This window comes from Carya illinoinensis, chromosome 11 (genome assembly GCF_018687715.1).
Source record: "Carya illinoinensis cultivar Pawnee chromosome 11, C.illinoinensisPawnee_v1, whole genome shotgun sequence".
Classification (NCBI taxonomy): domain Eukaryota; kingdom Viridiplantae; phylum Streptophyta; class Magnoliopsida; order Fagales; family Juglandaceae; genus Carya; species Carya illinoinensis.
Window position 1 is genome coordinate 21587298 of NC_056762.1, and position 19552 is coordinate 21606849.

The 19552-nt window shown below is 31.7% G+C and overlaps 1 protein-coding gene across 1 annotated transcript; it reads right to left on the bottom strand.

The window, feature by feature from the left end:
• Positions 1 to 6532: 6532 nt before the first annotated feature.
• LOC122280487 (abscisic acid 8'-hydroxylase CYP707A2-like) lies at positions 6533 to 9123 on the bottom strand. Its single transcript, XM_043091393.1, has 7 exons — positions 8840 to 9123; positions 8419 to 8737; positions 7903 to 8289; positions 7614 to 7788; positions 7402 to 7508; positions 7193 to 7311; positions 6533 to 7051 (listed from the first exon to the last, which is right to left on the bottom strand). Exons 1-7 carry the CDS (start codon positions 9040 to 9042, stop codon positions 6940 to 6942), a joined length of 1422 nt encoding a protein of 473 aa, XP_042947327.1. The 5' UTR covers positions 9043 to 9123; the 3' UTR covers positions 6533 to 6939.
• Between the last annotated feature and the right edge of the window lie 10429 nt (positions 9124 to 19552).

Genomic DNA, 19552 nt, shown 5'->3' on the forward strand with positions numbered 1-19552 from the left:
TTTTTTATTTTTATGTTGTCCATTGCGGTAATTGTGTTTTAGTAGTGGTATCAACTCGTTAATAAAACTAATTTACAATAACCACTTCTCATTGCTAGCTGCTTGTTTTGATGATGAGACTTTGCGGGAATTCAATTTTTTGGCACAGTGTGCTACCAATATATTCTATTGTGGCACTTATTATTTGTAGTATGTCACAAATAGTGACAGAATTTCTTAACGAAGAAAATATTTTTTGATAATGTATTAGCTTAGCAAGTAAGTATCTCATGCGATGGTGAATAATCTAATAGAGTTATTTCTGGCAATTTTTTTTTCTTATAAGCAACAATTGGAGTTGCTGTAATAAGTTCACATTTGTGAAAAATTGCACTTTTGCCGAATTTCATACTAAAATTGGCATTTTATTATCTGTAAATGTGTGGCCATAAGTTTTTGTCAGTATTGGAGTTTTACGGCAATTTTTCTTGCAATTAGCGGCAAAAGTCGTTGTGGCAAAAGGTTGAATTTGTTGTAGTGCGTACATCTACAATATAACACAAATTGAAGAAAAAGACTAATAGATTCACATTGATGATTCGACTACCTGCCAAGTGAAACAATTAGGGAGACTAATAATGATAATGATGGCAATGGTGGTGCTGCAAATAATGGTGGTTGGTAACAAAATAGAGTTATTACTTTTTGTTAGATGGTGACAACAACAACGATGGTAATAATGGTATCACAATTAGTAGCAATGATCGGTGATCACAATATTAGTGTTATAGCGTCTTAATGTTTTCTCTTATCTAGTATGTAGATAAGGTCGCATTCCATCGAGGGTAGTCATGACTTAATGCTGTTTGAGTTACTCTCATATGGTTTATCAAGTACTACCCATGGGAAATCGGATAAGAGTACTAGCTGTATATGAACTCCTTAGTGAGGTTGGAATCTAGGCCATGACTCAAAAAGCAATTGTGGCTTTCTGTCATTTAGGACACTTCTGTTCGGTTCTCAACGGATTGAGTGCTGTTACAATCACAGCTAGATAGAAAAATCATTTCTTGTTGCCCCTCCTACCCTTTTTTATGCATAAAAAAATGTAGATAAGGTCGTATACAACATGGACATGGTCGACTAACTTATAAGACCATTTTGAAATCGACTTAAAAACAATTGCTAGTGTTCTTACATCGACCAAATTAATTATGCTAGGTCCATGAATGTTATTGGGCTTTAAGAAAATTCCAAGGTCCACGTTTCTTTCCCTAAAAAATTCAACACCCACCTTAACTCTGCACATTGGAGAAGTATATAATCAAACTTCAGTCTGTTGAGCAAGCTGCAAACCCAAATCATACTATCCCTCTTCCCCTAATTATAAAGGCAGTACCCTGCTACACGATTTCGGAGCAGTTCTTTTGATTCTCATGCGTCTCTTTATGGTTAAAAGTTGTGATGCTTTTTTTCTTAAGACATCATGTACGTCCAATCTCAAGACCGAAAATGTTATATATAGTCCACCTCATTAATTTTCATGGGGGAAAAGTGTCATTTAATAGACAGCTTCTTATAAATGATCACTATGCTTACATAATTGCAAATAAGAAAAAAAGAAAGGAGGTTGAATAATCTTTCCAAAAATAAAATATAAAAAATAAAAAAGATATTAGTTGGCAGGTTACAGTTATAAACCCAATTGGTTTAACAATAGAAGTAATATTCCAAATGATCCATCTTAGGGGATCCAAGGAAAGGTAAGTGTATAAAAATGATATCATTAATATATATATATATACACACACATATACATATAAAGGGCAATGCTATATATAATCAGAGTGCACAGTTCCTTTGAAAAAAAGAAGCGGAGGCCACCATTAAATGGAGTACGTATGAACTGCACACTCCATATATGGCTGCAAATACAATTTCTCATATATATGTATGTATGTATGTATAGACACCCATGAACAACTCGTGTACAAAGTTGACATGAGATAGCGATCATATCAGTCATAATAAATCAGATATTTATAAAGACAATTTCTCTCACTCTGACATTTACACCATGACAATTATAAGATTATGAGTACACTGATTTGATTTTTCTTTGCTTCCGTTCACTTTCTGTGCTTTTGAATGCGATCGAGTATGCAAATGCATCGACTTTTGACAACTCTAGCTATCAAAATCATGGTATACATGTGAGACACCTGTCTTAAGAAACGAGAACAAAAGTCAGCATTTTCGCTTACAATATTTTGAAGATATTGCATGTCCAAGGGGAAGCTGATATGCCTCTCGGTTCCATTCTTGTAAAAGGATGTGAAGGGTAAAGGAGATGTCAATTAATAGAAGATTCTCTGTCATTTGAAAACGACTAATCCATGTAAAATGTCTTGTGCATGCATATCATTGTGGCTCTTTCATTGACTCTAATATTATTCTAGCTACGAAGTAGATCAAAATTGAACATGCGTGCATTTTTTTTTTTTTCTTAATTAAGTTTATATGAAAGTTGCAGTTTTCATATGGAATTATATATAGCTCTTTGTTTTAGGAATCTACAAGGCAAAAAGTATTTTATTAAGAAAATATTTAAGTTCTCTTTCTTATAAGTTTTGTTTCCAAATAAATCAACCATCGATCTAAATTAACAAATTAATAGATCTATTGAGATGCATGCATGCAATGAGTTAAAAATTAGGATAGTTTGGAGGAAATAACTATCTATACGAAGAAATAATATTAACAATTGAGCCACAACATTACACGTATAGCCAACCATACATGCATAATTTGGTAGACCGTGTGTGTAAAGAAGACTTTTAGCTGTGATCAATTAGGATACTTTTATTATAACAGTAAAGGGGAAAAAAAAAAAACACTAACCATCAAAAGTAATTGACAATATCAAGCTAGCTAGCAGACAAGATCTTACAAGTTTTGATTGTTATGCGGTCTTGTTCTAATTACACCCCTTGTCAAACAAGGAAGAAAATGTGACCAATATGCAAATTTGATATATATATATATATATAAATAGGTCATGATCATCTTTATAAATTTATTGACATAGGTGTGCCGTGAATCGTACGGATCTTTCTTAAAAAAAAAAAAATGATCAATAAGCTCATGAAGTGTGCCCTAATTAATAAGCTGTTCATGAATAATATAAAAAAGGTGAAAGAGTTTCAACACTTGCACGGTGATCAGATCTTACTCTGCATGCTAGTTAGCGTTAATATTCCGGAAACTAAATTAGGTCACAGAACACGATTGCATGAGAATATGAATATTGATCAAAAGCACGTGTAAAATGAATAAAGCAAATAAGGCTGTAAGCAAAACTAATTCACTTGATTAATCAAATTAGTATTTCATGTGATGGTTCAACCGATCGAGTCCTTTTCAATTTGGCGGCCTCATGCCGATTCAATATTTTCATTATGATTATGAAATTATATTTGTTTACTCGTGAACGATCAACGTCTTTGAAGTTCATGATTTCGTAGCTATATATATATGATCGAGACGATCTTTTTGAATATTGAATAGTCTACTAGCTAGCTAGAAAGCCACACTTGGCAAGAAAATATATAAACTTAACTTTTTTCCTAGAAATTGTGTACGTAGGTAATATGAAATTCGATCCTGCCATGCATGTCTAATTCGTAATATTTGACCTTTTACAAAGTCCGATAAGAACTGTAAGTATTATTCGTACGTGGACCTCTGAAAACGATCAAACTCAGCATGCGCTGGCTATATCCTACAATGTTTGTTAGTTAATTTGCTTCAAGCAAAGTCATGTAAATTAAAGGATTAAATTAAGTTATCTTCCAAAAATGATAAACAAGGATATTCAAAGCAATACAGATCTCTCTCTCTCTCTCTCTCTCTCTACATATATATATATATATATATAATGATAAGGCGTACGTACTGGCCTCTATACATCAGTTGGAGCCTAATTTTGAGCAGAAGATAAAATATACATACGTACTCAATGGGAATTACCCAAATGCCTCCTTTGGCATATATAGGAGAGACGCATGTACATGTTGTCTTCAGAGTATAGGTGGTGAGAGACATATGACGCACATGTTTCATATATATGAGAAATGATCAAAGTCCTAAGCATTTTGGCCAAGGTTTTCAACTTAAGGCAATTCAAAGGAGAAGCGTACGGTGTTTTTGTTCTTGTGAATGATGATGCACTAATGATTCTTTAACACGTAAAGAATAGTCGAAAAATAGATTAAACGCATTATTCAACTTGATTTTTGTACGTTCCAGTGCGTACGTACGACTTAAAGGAAAGCGGTACCGCGTATGTATATAGTTAAACTGGTGAAAGTGACACAAGGAGTATGTAGTATGGATGCAGGTAGTTCGGCGTATTGACATAAATTAACTTGCATGCAATTCAATTCATATGAAAATAGTGGAAACTTTGGCCTACAGTTGAAGAATTTTTATTGTTCGGACAATAGTATTATTGCATGCATGCATGCGTACCATTGCTGACTATAAGATAGATATATTGATATATATAGGAAGTAAGAAAGAGACTTGACGAGAGCTCAATAAAAGATCAGGTGGATCGAATTGCGATTTGAGACTGTTCTAATATTAGTTATGAGCTTTCACGTGAAGACTAATTAACTGTCATTTTGTGAATATCTATGTTCTTTTAAAATGTATATATTTCGGCTAGCTAGCAAAAGGTTACAAGAAAAATAAGTATTTGTAACAGATTATTTATGATGAAAATAGACTTATTTTAATAATAAAAAAAAAAAGTCATTTTGTAAAAAATAACTTGTCACAAATAAAAAATTTTCTTATAGTAATTAATTAATTAAATCATTTTTCATAGAGTAGTTTTGGGAATTGGACTGGCTTAGCGAATAATTAAGGTGAGAAGAGAAAATGTTATTTTTAACTAAGTTTCTTTTCGTGGTCAGGTTTTTGCAATAAAAAGAAATACCATTTGCAATGAGAATGCATTTATTCTTCATGTAACAAATAGCCATTTTTGTTGCAAATAACTAATATGATAAGCGTTTTTCTTTTAGTGACTAAATCCCCTTCTTCAAGAAAGATGTTGCACATTGATAACGAGTCTCAATCTACAAAGAATCTATCTCCAAAAGTTCATCTTCCTTGTCCACGAGATTAGATATTAGATTCAATAGATAGTATTTTGGTTGGTTACTTTGCATGCAGCATCATGGCCTCCAGCACATGAGGGCTTCTATTGATCCATTCGTGCTCGCCTCTAATATGAATGCTCGTCTTATATATGTTGCCCCCATCGTGTTAATATATAAATGATGATGACTTTGTCATGAGTTGAACATATCGTCCTCCATGCATGCATGTGCCCTAGTCAGAAATTGAAATTGTTGTTATTATAACAACTGATGTAGCGTGCATGGAGTGGTAACTGGTAAGAAGTTGAATCTACCAGCACAAAGATCCCACAACTATTTTGTTCAAACTTAGAACCAATAATATTGGATCACGTGATCATGCATGGATAGAAAGAAGAATCAATCTTATATTGGCTAGGAATTTTGTAAAATAACAACCCAAAACAAGGATTAGAGTACTTGAATAAGGTAAGGATCAATTCAAACAAATTAAAATGAAAACCTAAATGAAAATGGGATTTTAAAGGTGTGAGTCTTGCTCGAGTTTAGGTCAATCACGTGTCGTGTGAACTTCTCGTCACAATCTTAATCAAGCCGATCCAAGTCAGAATTTATAGGGTCTATGCTTAGACTATTATTTGCTCAAAATCTGCTCTAACCTCTTGCTTGGTTACAAAGTTGTAAAGATAAAATGAGATAAAAGTTGAAAGTTGAATAAAATATTATTAGAATATTATTTTTGTTTTGAAATTTAAAAAAATTGAATTATCTATTATATTTTATGTAAAAATTTAAAAATAATTATAATGTTTATATGAGATGAGATAAGATGCATGAGATAGATGTTAAACCAAACCAACTCTAAAAGGAGACAGAGTCATTTAATTGGGTCGCTAAACCTACTTTCACAGAGCCCTTAGCTCATATATACTCCGTTTCTCTTTATAAGTGTCGGAGCAGAGCATCAAAATAATGTAAAAAATATTGGATCCAATATCTAGTACATATACATGAGCACGGATCTGACTGAATAATATCATGTTGAAAATGGATAGATTTTTGGTGAGATGAAGATAAAATTTGAGGCATTAGAGAGCTGAAGTCACTTCCAAGACTTCATAATTTCCTTGCCATGCAAGACATATTAAGCAAACCAAATTATATTATCTTGTATTGTTGTCTTCTTGTTGTTGTTGTGTTGAAATTTTCTCTTTTTCATGTACCAAAATCAAGAGGGGGGGCCCTTTGTGTGGTGGCGAGCCGGCCCTTGTTTGAATAAGTTATGATGCCAATGCTATTTTAACGTTAATTAAGAATTGTTCTTGTGATGAACAGAGACAGGGCACAGGTGTAGAGGGAGGAAACACAACTTGTCAAAGCACGTGGAATCAAAATTTTGGTCGTTGAATTTAAAACCGATGCCTTACGGCAACATTATATTGGTAAGCAAATAACAAGACCCTTCCAAGATCTAAATAAACCAACCTAAACCCTGAGGAACTTTTCTCCTCATCCCTTTAAAGAAAAGAAAAAGAAAATTGCTCATAACTTGCTTGCACATGATCTTTCTTTCTTTATTTTTTTTTCTTTTTTTTTTCTTGAATAAGAATGCTCTTCTGTACACTTGGCTTTCCTAATATTTAAATTTGTTCCTTTGGGTGTCTTGTCCCAAAAGTAATGGAGGAGTTTTTCATTCTTCATTTGGTTGCTTATGGACTTTTCTGATCTTCATTAAACCAATTGTAGATTCCTTTCTTTCTGTATATAGAAAGTCATTATTGTGCTTGGAACACTAGCTTTTTGGAGTAGCCTCTTTCTTCAGAGAGAATCTGATGGGCAAACCATCCTGGGGGAGAGGAAAAGGGTTATACTGAATCCCATTCTGTGTACCAACCACAGACCACCTGCAAATAATTGATGCAGAAACCATGTCAGCAGGCAGAAACTCCCAAGAAATGCTATTTTTAGAAGCTGGCCTTTTATAGATATGATAACTTGGTGAAAAAGGCCAAAGACTATTGATCCTATTATTGAAGTTTACCAACCTGTACTTTGTGGTCAGATGATGGAGAATGACTGATATTTCCAATTTTGCTAACTCATTCCCAGGACAGGAGTGGATCCCATTGCCAAATGGCATAAAAGTATTGGGCTTTTGAGCAACCTGTCAGATAATTCAAAAACAATTAGAATCTTGCTCAAGAAAGTAAAATATATTAGTAAATCGAATCCATTTTGTTGAATCAAAATTTACCTCAAATCTTGAGGGATCAAACTTCTCAGGCTCTGGGAAGAAATCTGGGCTGTGGTGAATGTTTCTGAAGAGTGGCAAAACTTTCCATCCTTTGGGTATAAGATATCCTGAAGAAGAAATTCCAAACACAAGTTAGTACAGAAGAATGAAGAATATATTTACTAAAAGTAGATTTAATAAATCTTTCTGAATGGGATTTTGCAGTAACTGACCTTCATATTCTACATCTTCTACTGCCTCTCTGAAAGTAAAAGACAGAATTGAGGCAACTCTAAGTGTCTCCTGGATTACTCTTGAAGTGATTGGCATCTTTTTGGTATCTGCCCACGTGAGAACATTCTCTGCAATACTCTCTTTTTTACTCCTCATTATGGCCTCCTGCTCCTCCTGTTAAAAAAAAAAATCAAAAGCACTAGAAAATGTAAGTGAACTCATTGTTTTCTTGATGTTTGAACATCTGGTTCATGAAAAGATCATTGATTTTTAGTTAAGGATTCTTACAGTGACTGCCTGAAGAACACTGGGGTTCTCGCCAAGATACTTGAGGATCCATGTCAGAATACTGGCGGTGGTATCACGAGCAGCAAATATGACTCCGATGATGTTGTCGGCAATCTGCTCGTCAGTGAGGCCTTCTTTGTCACCCATGAAAGATCCGAGCAAGTCGTTGTGGTCGAATTTCATCTGCCTCCTGGTTGAGAGGATTTTGGCCAAGATCTGAGCAAGCTCCTCTCTTGCTTTCATGGATTTGTTGAAGAGTGTGCCTGGTAGATTAATGGGCATTGAATTGTACCCTTTCTCAAGAATGTAGTAGCACCGCTTCAGATCCTCTCGGTAGAGAACCTCATCTTTTCCAAAGATGGAAAGCAGGACAACATTGAATGCAAACTGCAAAGCAAAAGAACACATAAATTTGGTTAGGATTACAGGTAACAGAACACGATTTGAAACAGGGGAAGGAGCCCTGTTTCGCTCAGTTTATTGAGTTAAAGGGAAATTTCAAGCTGGGGAGCTCACTATCTTCATTTCTTGGAAAGTGTTGATTAACCGGCCTTCCCAAGATTGGAGAGTATCTTTGGCGATGGCTTCGATGTCGGGGACGATGTTTCTGATTCCTTCGGGCATGAAGGCACGAAGAACAAGCTTCCTCAACTTGGCATGGTAGTCTCCCTGGTGAAAGAAGATGGCTTGTTTCCCCAGCATCCTCTCTTTGCTTGCAGGATATGTGGGCTTAAAGAGATGAGCTCTCGTCACCAGCACGAATTTTGCGGCTTCAGGGCTAGAAATCATCACACAGGGACACCCCAATATGTGGGTCTTGAAGATTGAGCCATACCTACATGTCAAAACGAAAAATCCACCATTAATAAAACCAGTAACTATCAAATTAATCAAGTGAAACGTCAAAGACTTGGGGTGAATATATCAAGTTATCAACCTCTTTAGTTTTGAGGTAAAGAAGACATTTGGGTTCTGAGAGTAGAGTTGAAAGGTCTCGCCTATGTAAGGCCAACCCAAGGTGCCGGGCGGGAGAGGCAGTTTCCGGCGACTTGAATTGTAGAATTTGATGAGATAACGGATAAGAAAGATGAGGGAAATGGAGGCTAGAAAGCAAAACTGGAACATGGATGTAAATTCCATGACGACTAGATAATTGTGGGTGTGATTGAGAGTAGGAGTGGGAGCTGAAAAAATGGAGGAAGTAGGTGTGAGGAAAGAAGTGAAGAAGAGGGGGGGTATATATAGTTCTTTGGGGAGGGAGAAAGAGAGGGAAAGGGGGGAGAAAGAGAGGGAGGGGTCTTTCAATTACAGCTTAAGTCCCACTCGCCACACACGGAATCTCCTACAGCTCATTCATTCATGTTTCGGTCTTAGAGAGAGAGAGAGAGAGAGAGAGAGGGGGAGAGAGAGAGAAGGGCGGGTGGAGATGAGAAAGAGTGTGTGGTGGCTAATAGCTATGTGGCGTGGGTTCGACCCAGAGAGGGAAATTAGTATGACGTGGCCGTAGTCATTCACGAAAGATTTTGCGTCTGGGTTATCCCTAAAGAACCGAAAAAAAAAAAAAAAAAAAAAAGTACGAAATGCAAATGCGCAATGCCCCTTGAGTGAACAGAAAAGTCAAGCGTTTAAGCTTCAAGACAACATGTGATTTTGATCCCTTGGCGCAACAATTCTACGTAACACTTTCTCATACTGTACTTTCTGCCAGATCCACGCTTGGATTTGTTCCACTTTTGAGATTTTGTTGCTAACCTCAATATTAATGGTTAGCAACGCTGCTGAATGTTAATATAAATTAAGTTAAATTATAAATAATAACATTTTTTTTTAATTTTGTTAATTTTTTTATAAAAAATTAAAAAATAGTAAATCTTATCAATAATTTATTTAAAAAAAATTAATTGAATTCAATAACCAAAACTTAAATGTCCATACCGATATTTGGAGCTAATTTACTAAAGGCCGCTGTTAAATCTATAGTTGGACACCCAAGCAATCTGCTAGCAGTCAGCAGATGAGGGCTGGGACTCTATTCAATGAGGTTCCCAGTTCCCACCACCTAAATTGACTCACGACCCAGCAAGGGAGAATAATTATTAATGGAAAAGTCTAATTGTAAATATAATTATGCATTAATATATATATTAATATAATATGATTAGTTAAAAAATAAATTTTATTAAAAATAAAATTAATTTAAAATTTAAATATGAAAAAATCAGTATGATCATATAAATCAATACGCAACTTTACTTATACGTAACAAAACTCATTATCAATATTTTGAATTCAAATATATTTTAGACTTCTTGGGACCTAGAAGATTAACACGTGAAATCGGCCATAATATTTATTAAGTATTTAATTTTATTTGAGAAATTCGTTTAGATAGTTATAAATGTCATTGAATTTATTTTATGTGTTTATTTTTCTCTTATTTTTCGTTTAGATAGTTATAAATGTCATTGAATTTATTTTATGTGTTTATTTTTCTATTATTTTAAAGAGAAATTCTATTTACAATTTTCAAGTAGAGACTGCATGTGCAAACCTTTTATTAAAAGAGAAAAAACATCATTTTAGAAGGGATATTTTAATAATTTTAAAAAATTTTAAAGATAAAATTACCTATGCATGTATTACAGTCTCCAAATAAAGACTGTACGTAGTATTGCTCTTAAATCTTATAATACTAGTAAGAAGTCTTAAGGAATCTAAATCTTAATTTCCTGATTTCCCATCATAGAATGTGTGGTTATTGATTTTTAATGGTGATTAAATCTACGGTGGAGGTCTACATTTAAGTTCTATAAGTTTTAAGTTCATGCCTAATTTTTAGGCCCATTATAATGCTCTTTTTTAAGAAACAATTGGTTGGAGGGATAATTACATGTAACTTCACTAGTAGGACATGATCATAGTAGCACTCTATCAGCGAAGAACTCGAAATGAGGGGCCAGGGAAACTGCAAACACTCTTTACATTCAAATTTCAGTCATACTTTAGACTGCAATCTCACTAGAAAATTCAATGAATCTTTAAATAATTAATATCAATTTTATAAGGTGAATACATATTCATATTTAAATTCAAGACTAGTACATAAATAGTAATGCAATAACTATTGAGCCAACATCCTAAGTAGGGCTGACAAAAATCCGACTCCAAATCTTACTCCACTTTTGTCAAAGTCGGAGTCGAATTTTTTTTTTCCCTAAAAAGTCAGAGGTGGAGTTGGACCAACTCCGACTTTGCCCTCCGACTCTGATATTGTACATATGTTATAAAAAATACATATGTATTTTCTAAAAAATACAATGTATAATAATATGTAACACTAATGTATAATAACATATAATAGTAATATAATAACTAATATATAATAACATATAACATTAATGTATAATAACATATAATAGTAATGTATAATAACATGTAATACTTTTTTTTAATGAAAAATAGACTTCAATTCATTCATGAAGGAAGTTATATCTGTAATTGATAAATACATCATACAAATTTCTTTGTGATGGACATTATCTTAACTTCTAATAAATTATTTGGTGAGTGCTTTATTTACGGACACTTCAACACAACAACCTAAACTATAAAACTAGAAACAATAAACAAAGTCAGAAAGCAAGTAAATGAGGAGGGAGGGGGGAGCTGACGCTCCCCCCTCCAGCTTGGGAATTTTTTATTTAGATCTCTAGAGAGAATGAAGAGCTTAAGTTTAGTACAATAACATGTAATTAAGCACTATAGTACAAGTCTATAATAAGAATCATTAAAACATTAGTATAAAATATTATAATGAGTTAATAACTTGTAAGTAGACACTAGTTAAATAGTCATTGTTAATAATCATATTAACAATTAAACTTGGTGATAAAAAATTATAAAACCCATAAACAAAAAAAATTATGGCTAAAATAAAGATTAAAATTGTTATAGGGCTTGATTTAGGATTTAGGCAAAAAAATAGAGGCACAAAACAAGGTTGAACAGGAAAAAAAGAGGGTTTAAAAGCCCAATGCCCTTGCAACCCAACCCAAAAGGCCTGAAACAGAATCAAAATGATGTCGTTTTGACTCTATAAACCTCATCACATCTAGGCTATTAGGTAAAACAGTGTCGTTTTATCTTATAAAATAATGTTGTTTCACGTGTTTAGGAACTTATCACCCTCCTCCCCCGTTCGATCTCATCAAGTCATCACTAATTTACTTTTGTCTTCCAGAGAGTCTGATCTCCCCCCCTTCCTTCCTGACGATTCTCTTGTAAGAAACTGTAGGTCTCCTAGACCGTCATCGTCATTCACCTAGCATGTCGCCGCCTCTCTCTCTCTCTCTTCTCCCGGTAGTGCCTCTTCCATTCTCAACCCCACTCTCCTGTTGTCGTCCGTGTCTTCCCCTGCCCTTTGTTGTTGCCACAACTGCTCCTAGCTGCTACTTCTCCTAAGTCCCTCCACCTCTACCTCTGCTAAGTCTCTCAAGCTCAATCTCTGTCAATTTGTTGATTTTAATTTGATTGTACATATACATTTTGGGTTGATTTTTGGATGATTCTACTTCCAGATTATGGGGTTTGTAATTTTGGTGATTTTTCATTTGGGTGAATCAATGATTTTGCTTCCAAATTTTGCTTATTGTGATTTGGATATTTTGTTTCTTGTGAATTTTGAGTGATTTTTCCTCTTGTGAATCTGTGATTTTTGGATGGTTGTGGCTCCGACTCTACTTCGGTTCCATTCCAACTCTAGTGGTTGGATTCAAAGTTACAGTTAGAGTCGGAGCAGATTTTATAATAGTCAAAGTTAGAGTTGGAATCCAAAATTAAACTCTAATAAAAATTAGGACATTCCAACTCCAATTAAGTCGCTGCTCAGCCCTAATCCTGAATGATCATAACTATTATATTGTTGACTTGTACCAATCCAACCTAAAATAATAAATGGTTTTCCAAGACTATGGGAACCATTTATTTATTTTGATTGATTTCGAACTTCTATAAAAGTCATTTTCTTATCACGAAGGTATATACGCGTGCCTATTAAGTTCTCATCGTTAAAATGAATCTGTTGACCTTTCAAACAAATGTACCGTATGGTGTAACTTCTACACGTACGCATGACACCTGACAAAATAGCATTAAATGAAAGTTAAAACTTGTCAATGTCAAAATCCAGATTAGGTTAGGAAAAAATAACAAAAATAAAGGTGAAAATCTAATTATATTAGTAAAAGGTTTGAAACAAGGGGCTCTGCCACTAATGGAGTTTCGTCGGAGCTTCCTTCAGTTGATTTTGTGTATTTTATAATATATATATATATATATATTCTTTTATATTTTCAAATATATTTTATAAAATATCATAACATTATTAAAAAATATTTACAAGAGTAGTATTATTCTTTAAAGAATTAATTGTGGTTTTGATTATATATGCTAATTAGCGTAAGCATCATATGTTTGTTTGTAACGCACGCGAAATAAAAATGACGACGTGATGATAAAATCTGACTGGCAAAGTCAAGTCAATCAAGGAGATACAGATTAAAATTTCTATAAAAACAAAATAAAGATTAAATCTTATATTCTAATTTTAATTTTTTTTATTTTTTATTTTTACATTTAGTTTAATAAATCGTTAAGACTCCATTAAATATGCAATATCATCTCTAATGGTAGAGTAAGTACACGTGTTAGTAATTTTAAAAATAAATTAAAATAACATATTTTTAAGAAATTATTAAATTTTTAATTGTACACTCTACTCTTTTCAAGAAAAATATTAAATGACGCTTACACAACTCATGGCAATATTTAACAATACCAACTTAAAAAGATAAAAAATAAAAAATCGCCAAGTTTTACATCGATGGAGATGGCCTGGGTAGTGCCCAGTGTCACCGGGGTCGACATCTATGCAGAACAAGATATTTTTAGAATATTTTTTAATTCAAACAGCTACCCGTTACAAGAAAAATGAATTTTTGTGACCAAGTCATTTTGTTGCAATAAATTAATCATAAAAATCCGTTTTTCTTGTAGTACTTAATTTGAAGATAAAATCAAATAAGAAAAGCAATGTCATTAATCGATTGTTGACTTCTAACTATGGCAAAACTTCTCATCACCTTTGGACGTGAAAATTTATCCTAACGAGTAATCATAATAATTTTAGAATTTCTTTATAATTATTTTATAAATCATTTTCAATCGATCAATATAATCATACCACTCAATTAAAAATAAATTTCAATATTAAAAACTTACTCTTCATTTTATAGTTGTAAGTGTTCTAGTTATTAAAGTGAATCATTTTCCTTTGGGTGATTGGACATAAACCTATGCCGAGTGGTCGATGACTCGATAGGCCATATTCATTTTTTTAATATTAAACAAAATAATTTATCGGTCACGACAACATAGTATTTTCCTTTATTTAAAGTATAGAGCGGTGTTACTCTGCTGTCTGAGTATGACTGCTCTTCCTTACCGTTAGTACATTTTGGGATTTTTATTTTTTTGATTCTTTTTCTTTTTACATATTTAAAAAAAATACACTAATATATTAAAAATCAATTCCTTAATCATTAAGGCTTTTTTTTTTTTTTTTTTAACGGTTAAATAGAGTGATCACATTGGAGTGGCAAAGTAGTGTTTTCCTAAAGTATATCGTAGTAGCTAGTGAATTTGATATATAATGGGATTCAGCAATGGTATTCGCACAACCGATATACAAATTTTAAACAACTTTTTATTAAAATATTATTACTATTATTTTTAAATTCAAACGTATTAAGTAAATCAAATTCAAATAATTTCAAAATAAATTAATAATTTTAAGAGGGAGTCGTGTAAAATTGATATATTGATTTTGTGCATATATAGCATTTAATATTTCCAATGAATTGTGTAAACACATGGATTTCTTCCAATTATAATCTCCTTCTCCACACGGGAATCTCTTCTAATTAATAATTTGCTTCTTCTTTCTTTGCCGCTTCACCAACGTTGCTAGCTATAATCTGATATCTTTTATTATCTTATCCTTTAATATTTTCTCTCTAATTAATATCTTTCCTTTTTGCTGATCGAGTGCATTGTTTTCATGCAATGTGGGTGTGACGTTCATGTAATGTCTGTGCATGACTGCATGCTTTAATTATTTTTACGTGGTAGGAAAGTGTTGGATGAACCGTGCATGTATTTATGCTTGTAATATTAAGAAATATTTAAGGGCTGGTTTGGTTACGCATAATAAAAGTATCATATCTCATCTCATCTTATATAATCATTATAATTTTATCAGATTTTCATAAAATATAATAAACAATTCAATTTTTTCAAATCTTAAGATAAAATTAATATTAAAAAAATTATATAATAATAATATTTTATTTAACTTTTAACAAAATATTTTATTTCATCTCATCTGAATTGTATAACTAAACGAGATATATTCAGAGATTAGATTGCGATTTCAAGAAGATTAGTTAAAAGGTTGGTTGATCGAGGATTTATATGTGCTTAATTTTCTTTCCATACATCTACACATAACCTATATATATATATACATACTTACCTACAAACACACACACACACACACATATATATATATAGTTGTCAAAATATACATTGATCTTCCTTTAAAGAAAAACAAAACAAAACAAGAACCAACTTTAGGACTTTAAAGTATATAATAATTATCTGAAATTTTTTAATAAATTATAAATTAATGTTATGTTTAGATAATGAGATAATCTCAGATATTATGTGAATATTAATAAAAATATAATAAAAAATATTAAATAATAATAAATAGTAATATAAAATAAAATAAAATAATAAATAGTAGTTAACTATTCACCCAAATCCGTCCTAATTCAAGAGATATAGATTAATTCAAAAGAAAAAAAATCAATAGATATAGCAATAGCAAGTGTAAGATCCGAATCTGACCATCCCGAGGATTGCTATAATTGACGTAACCGTAACCGAGAGATCGCCCGGTGCTCATATCCCTGCAGACTGCAGACCCTCACCGAAGTACACGACTTGACCGACCTGGCCGAAAAGATCGTAGAGCTAAGAGTGCCCCCAATTTTTTTTAATAAATTATACTTTACATGGAAAGTTTTAAAGACTATTAAAAAAAGTTATTCTGAGCCGTCGAAAATTACTATTGACCCCTTAACTACCCAAATATCTATAATAACTTTTCAACAAAAAAAAAAAAAAAAAAACCTATAATAACTTTTTCAAGAAAATATTAAAAATACATAGATTCAAGCCGTTTTTGTTAAAATATTCCAACATCACCTAACCCCAAATCTTAAAAAGTTTGATTTGTATTTTTATAAGCATAAAATTTTGATCTAAAAACCTTTTTAAAAGTAAAACTTTTACTTATTAAACAAATCATAGCTATAACTTTTTGACCTATTCTATTGACTATTGAGTCCCTTACTAGATTTTTCTGATATTTTATTTTCTCCACGCGTGATTTTTTTCTTTAGTCCCTTTCGACATTTCTCTTTATAATTAATCAAGTTGAATATGAGTCCTTTTAATTAATGATAATAAAAAAAGAATAATTATTTCTATTTCCCGGATTATTAATAATAATATACAGTGCATGCACACTTAATTAATAATAATTAAGTTGCATATACTTGATTCCGTATGTAAACTTTATACAGACAGAGATAGATAAGACCGCCACATGGGTACCCAAGGTCACGACCGCACAGAATTCCCAATTATATTAAAAACTCTGATTATATTGATGTATTAAATGTAAATGTATATTCATTTATTATTAGAAGATACAAAAAACAAAAAAAAAAAAAAGGAAAATTTATTATTGTTTCTTAATATTTATTTCAATTTTAAACTGAAATAACTATCAACGATTCAATATTGTAAGTACTGATCCATGTTTTTTCAAATTTTGAAAATCATTTATGTTAATTTCTACCAAATTTTGATATTTTTTATGGACGTACAACGTTAAAGGGAGGAAAAGTACACTGGCTTTCTAAAACCAACAAATCAAATTGTTTAATAAATCAAAACTAAATAATAAAAATATCTAAATAAAATATATATTATAATAATAAATATATATTTTCTTTGATAAATCAAAAAGTACTGGAGGAGAGATGGCACTATGGCACAGTACCCCATCACCGGCCTCTAGTTTCGACGTCCCTGCCCTCAAACTGTGGCAGCCGGACGTTAAAAGTTGAATATATATATATATATATATAATGTTGAATATAATTACTTCTAAGTGCTATCTAATCAACTTTAAAAATATAAAATTTATTATTAAAAAATTAATTTTTTTAATATAAATTTTATATTTATTTATTTATTAGACATCACCATGCATGGCAATGCACGGTACAAATCTGTCTGGCCTACCTGCAAAATGGGGGAAATTCGTAGAAGATTCAAGACGGTGTGAAATTAAATGCAGCAGCTTTATGCATTTAGGATGTGGAAATATATCACACGAGAAAACGGCCAAATACTACTCAGTGCTTTTGACCAAAACAGTTACTCATAGGACCTGCCGGGATGTGTCATTGCGTTATCACGTATATTATTATTAGAATATTATTAATTATATCTTAACAGATTAATACGGAGTGATCTAAATTTCTTAAAACTAAATCTACTTTAGTTATCACATATTGTCATCTTTTAACAGAAATCTAAACAGTAAACAAATATTGTAAACACGAGGCTGATGATGTACATGTTATATCATCAGTAAGGAAAATTCTTAAACATACGTCCATGTACCACATATCATATATATTTTTATTTATTTTTTATATATTTTTTTAAATATTTAATATATAGATAATTAGTAGAATAATTTAATTAATTTAAAAAAATAAACAAATTTTTTTTAAAAAAATTTAATGTGCAGTGTGTAGAATTATGTATAGCAAAACTTATCAATAATGCATGCCATAGGTCATAGCTAGGTGTTGAGAGGTACGCAGATCATGGCATGCATTACCTTAGGGCGCATGAATATTGTTACCGACAATATACTTTACACAATTGAAACGTTTTAGAGCTTTTAAAAAAAATAAAAATAAAAAATAAAAAAAGCAATAATTTGCTTATTACGATTCCGAACGCGGTGAGGATGAATGGTTAATGCACTTGAAAGAAATGATCTTTTAACGCTTTTACACATGATATTTCCATAGATGACTAATCTTTTCCAAACCATGATCATCTTTTATGCCAATCCCACGCGGAAGTGTCCACACACATTTTCCCCAAGTATTCAAGTTTCAAAGTACTACTAATTCCCAAGAAAAAAAAAAAAAAAAAACAATGCCTTGCAAATTAAGTACCTAAAGAGACATGAGTCATGTGTGAAAAATATATAGCACACGTAGTTGACTTTGAAAGTCTTCCGTCGTTTTTCTCTTCAATTAATTGCTTCACATTTTTTTTTACCACCATTGACCATGCCCTCTTGAAATCAATACTGTTAGTATTTTTCTGAAAGTTAATTTGGCGTGTTAGCATATGTCATATGATCATTTGTTACATGTGGAACTCATAATAATTATAAAATTTAAAATATTGATATCTTTTTTTTTTTTTTTTTTTTTTTTTCCGGTAATGGGTGATCGGAATAACGTCCTGACTAATCTCGAAATGCACAGGCCCTCGGCAAAAAAGTTTCTCTCAAGTGCATCTTGGATAAGTAAGGAAAAAATCTCATAATCCAATAGTCCTTTTAGATTGTTTGCATCTAAGAGAATTTGAACCATAAACTTAGTGGGAGCATAACACAAGTCCAAGGCCTTTACCACATATGTCAACCCTTAGAGGTTAAAAATATTGATATCTTTCATGTATATATAGTTACATTTGTTAAAAAAAAAAAAACAGTTTACAAATAAAATTTGAGTTGCGGTACCCCATTTATTTCTACATGCATCTTTTAAAATAATTTATTACTTGCATCTTTAAGAATATAATTAAATATGTTTTGAATATTTAAATATAGAGTAATACAATACACCACACTATCATTAGTAAAATGTGATTCATTCATCACCATTAAATGATAAAGATTTATTCAATAAATGCTTATTCAATAATGATAAATATGTCACATCTTACTTAATGAAATAAAAATATGATAATAATATGATATATAAAATTTTCCTTAAATATATATAGTGTTCTTCATTACGTAATGTAACCCCACCAAAGCCATTAATATTCTTCTTTTTCAATTTCCAATTCGTATTTTGTGTTGTAAGATATGCACTTACATGCTTAATAGTAGTTAATTAGTTATTGACAAGATTGGTCAATGGGTAGGGGTGCTTGATAACAATACACGTGGCATATTTATTATAAACATAAAAGTAAATGATAAGATTACTTTATTTATTACAAATACATGATGAGTAGTTTGAGAATGGATTGCAAGAAAACTTATATGTTTTACGCACAAGATACTGAATAGCAATTTATCTAAGAAAGAGAAATATTTTAGTTATAAATAAAAATAATTTTAAAAATTGATATGGGTTGAGGTGATCTGTTAGATTATAAAGTTACTTTTATTATAAAGTAGATCTAATGATAGATCACA

Coding starts and splice junctions, on each gene's coding strand:
- LOC122280487 (XM_043091393.1), bottom strand. CDS start 9,042: ATGGAATTTACATCCATGTTCCAGTTTTGCTTTCTAGCCTCCATTTCC. Junction 7,312..7,401: donor TTGATCCCTCAAGATTTGAG/GTAAATTTTGAT, acceptor ATTATCTGACAG/GTTGCTCAAAAGCCCAATAC. Junction 7,052..7,192: donor CATCTGACCACAAAGTACAG/GTTGGTAAACTT, acceptor AATTATTTGCAG/GTGGTCTGTGGTTGGTACAC.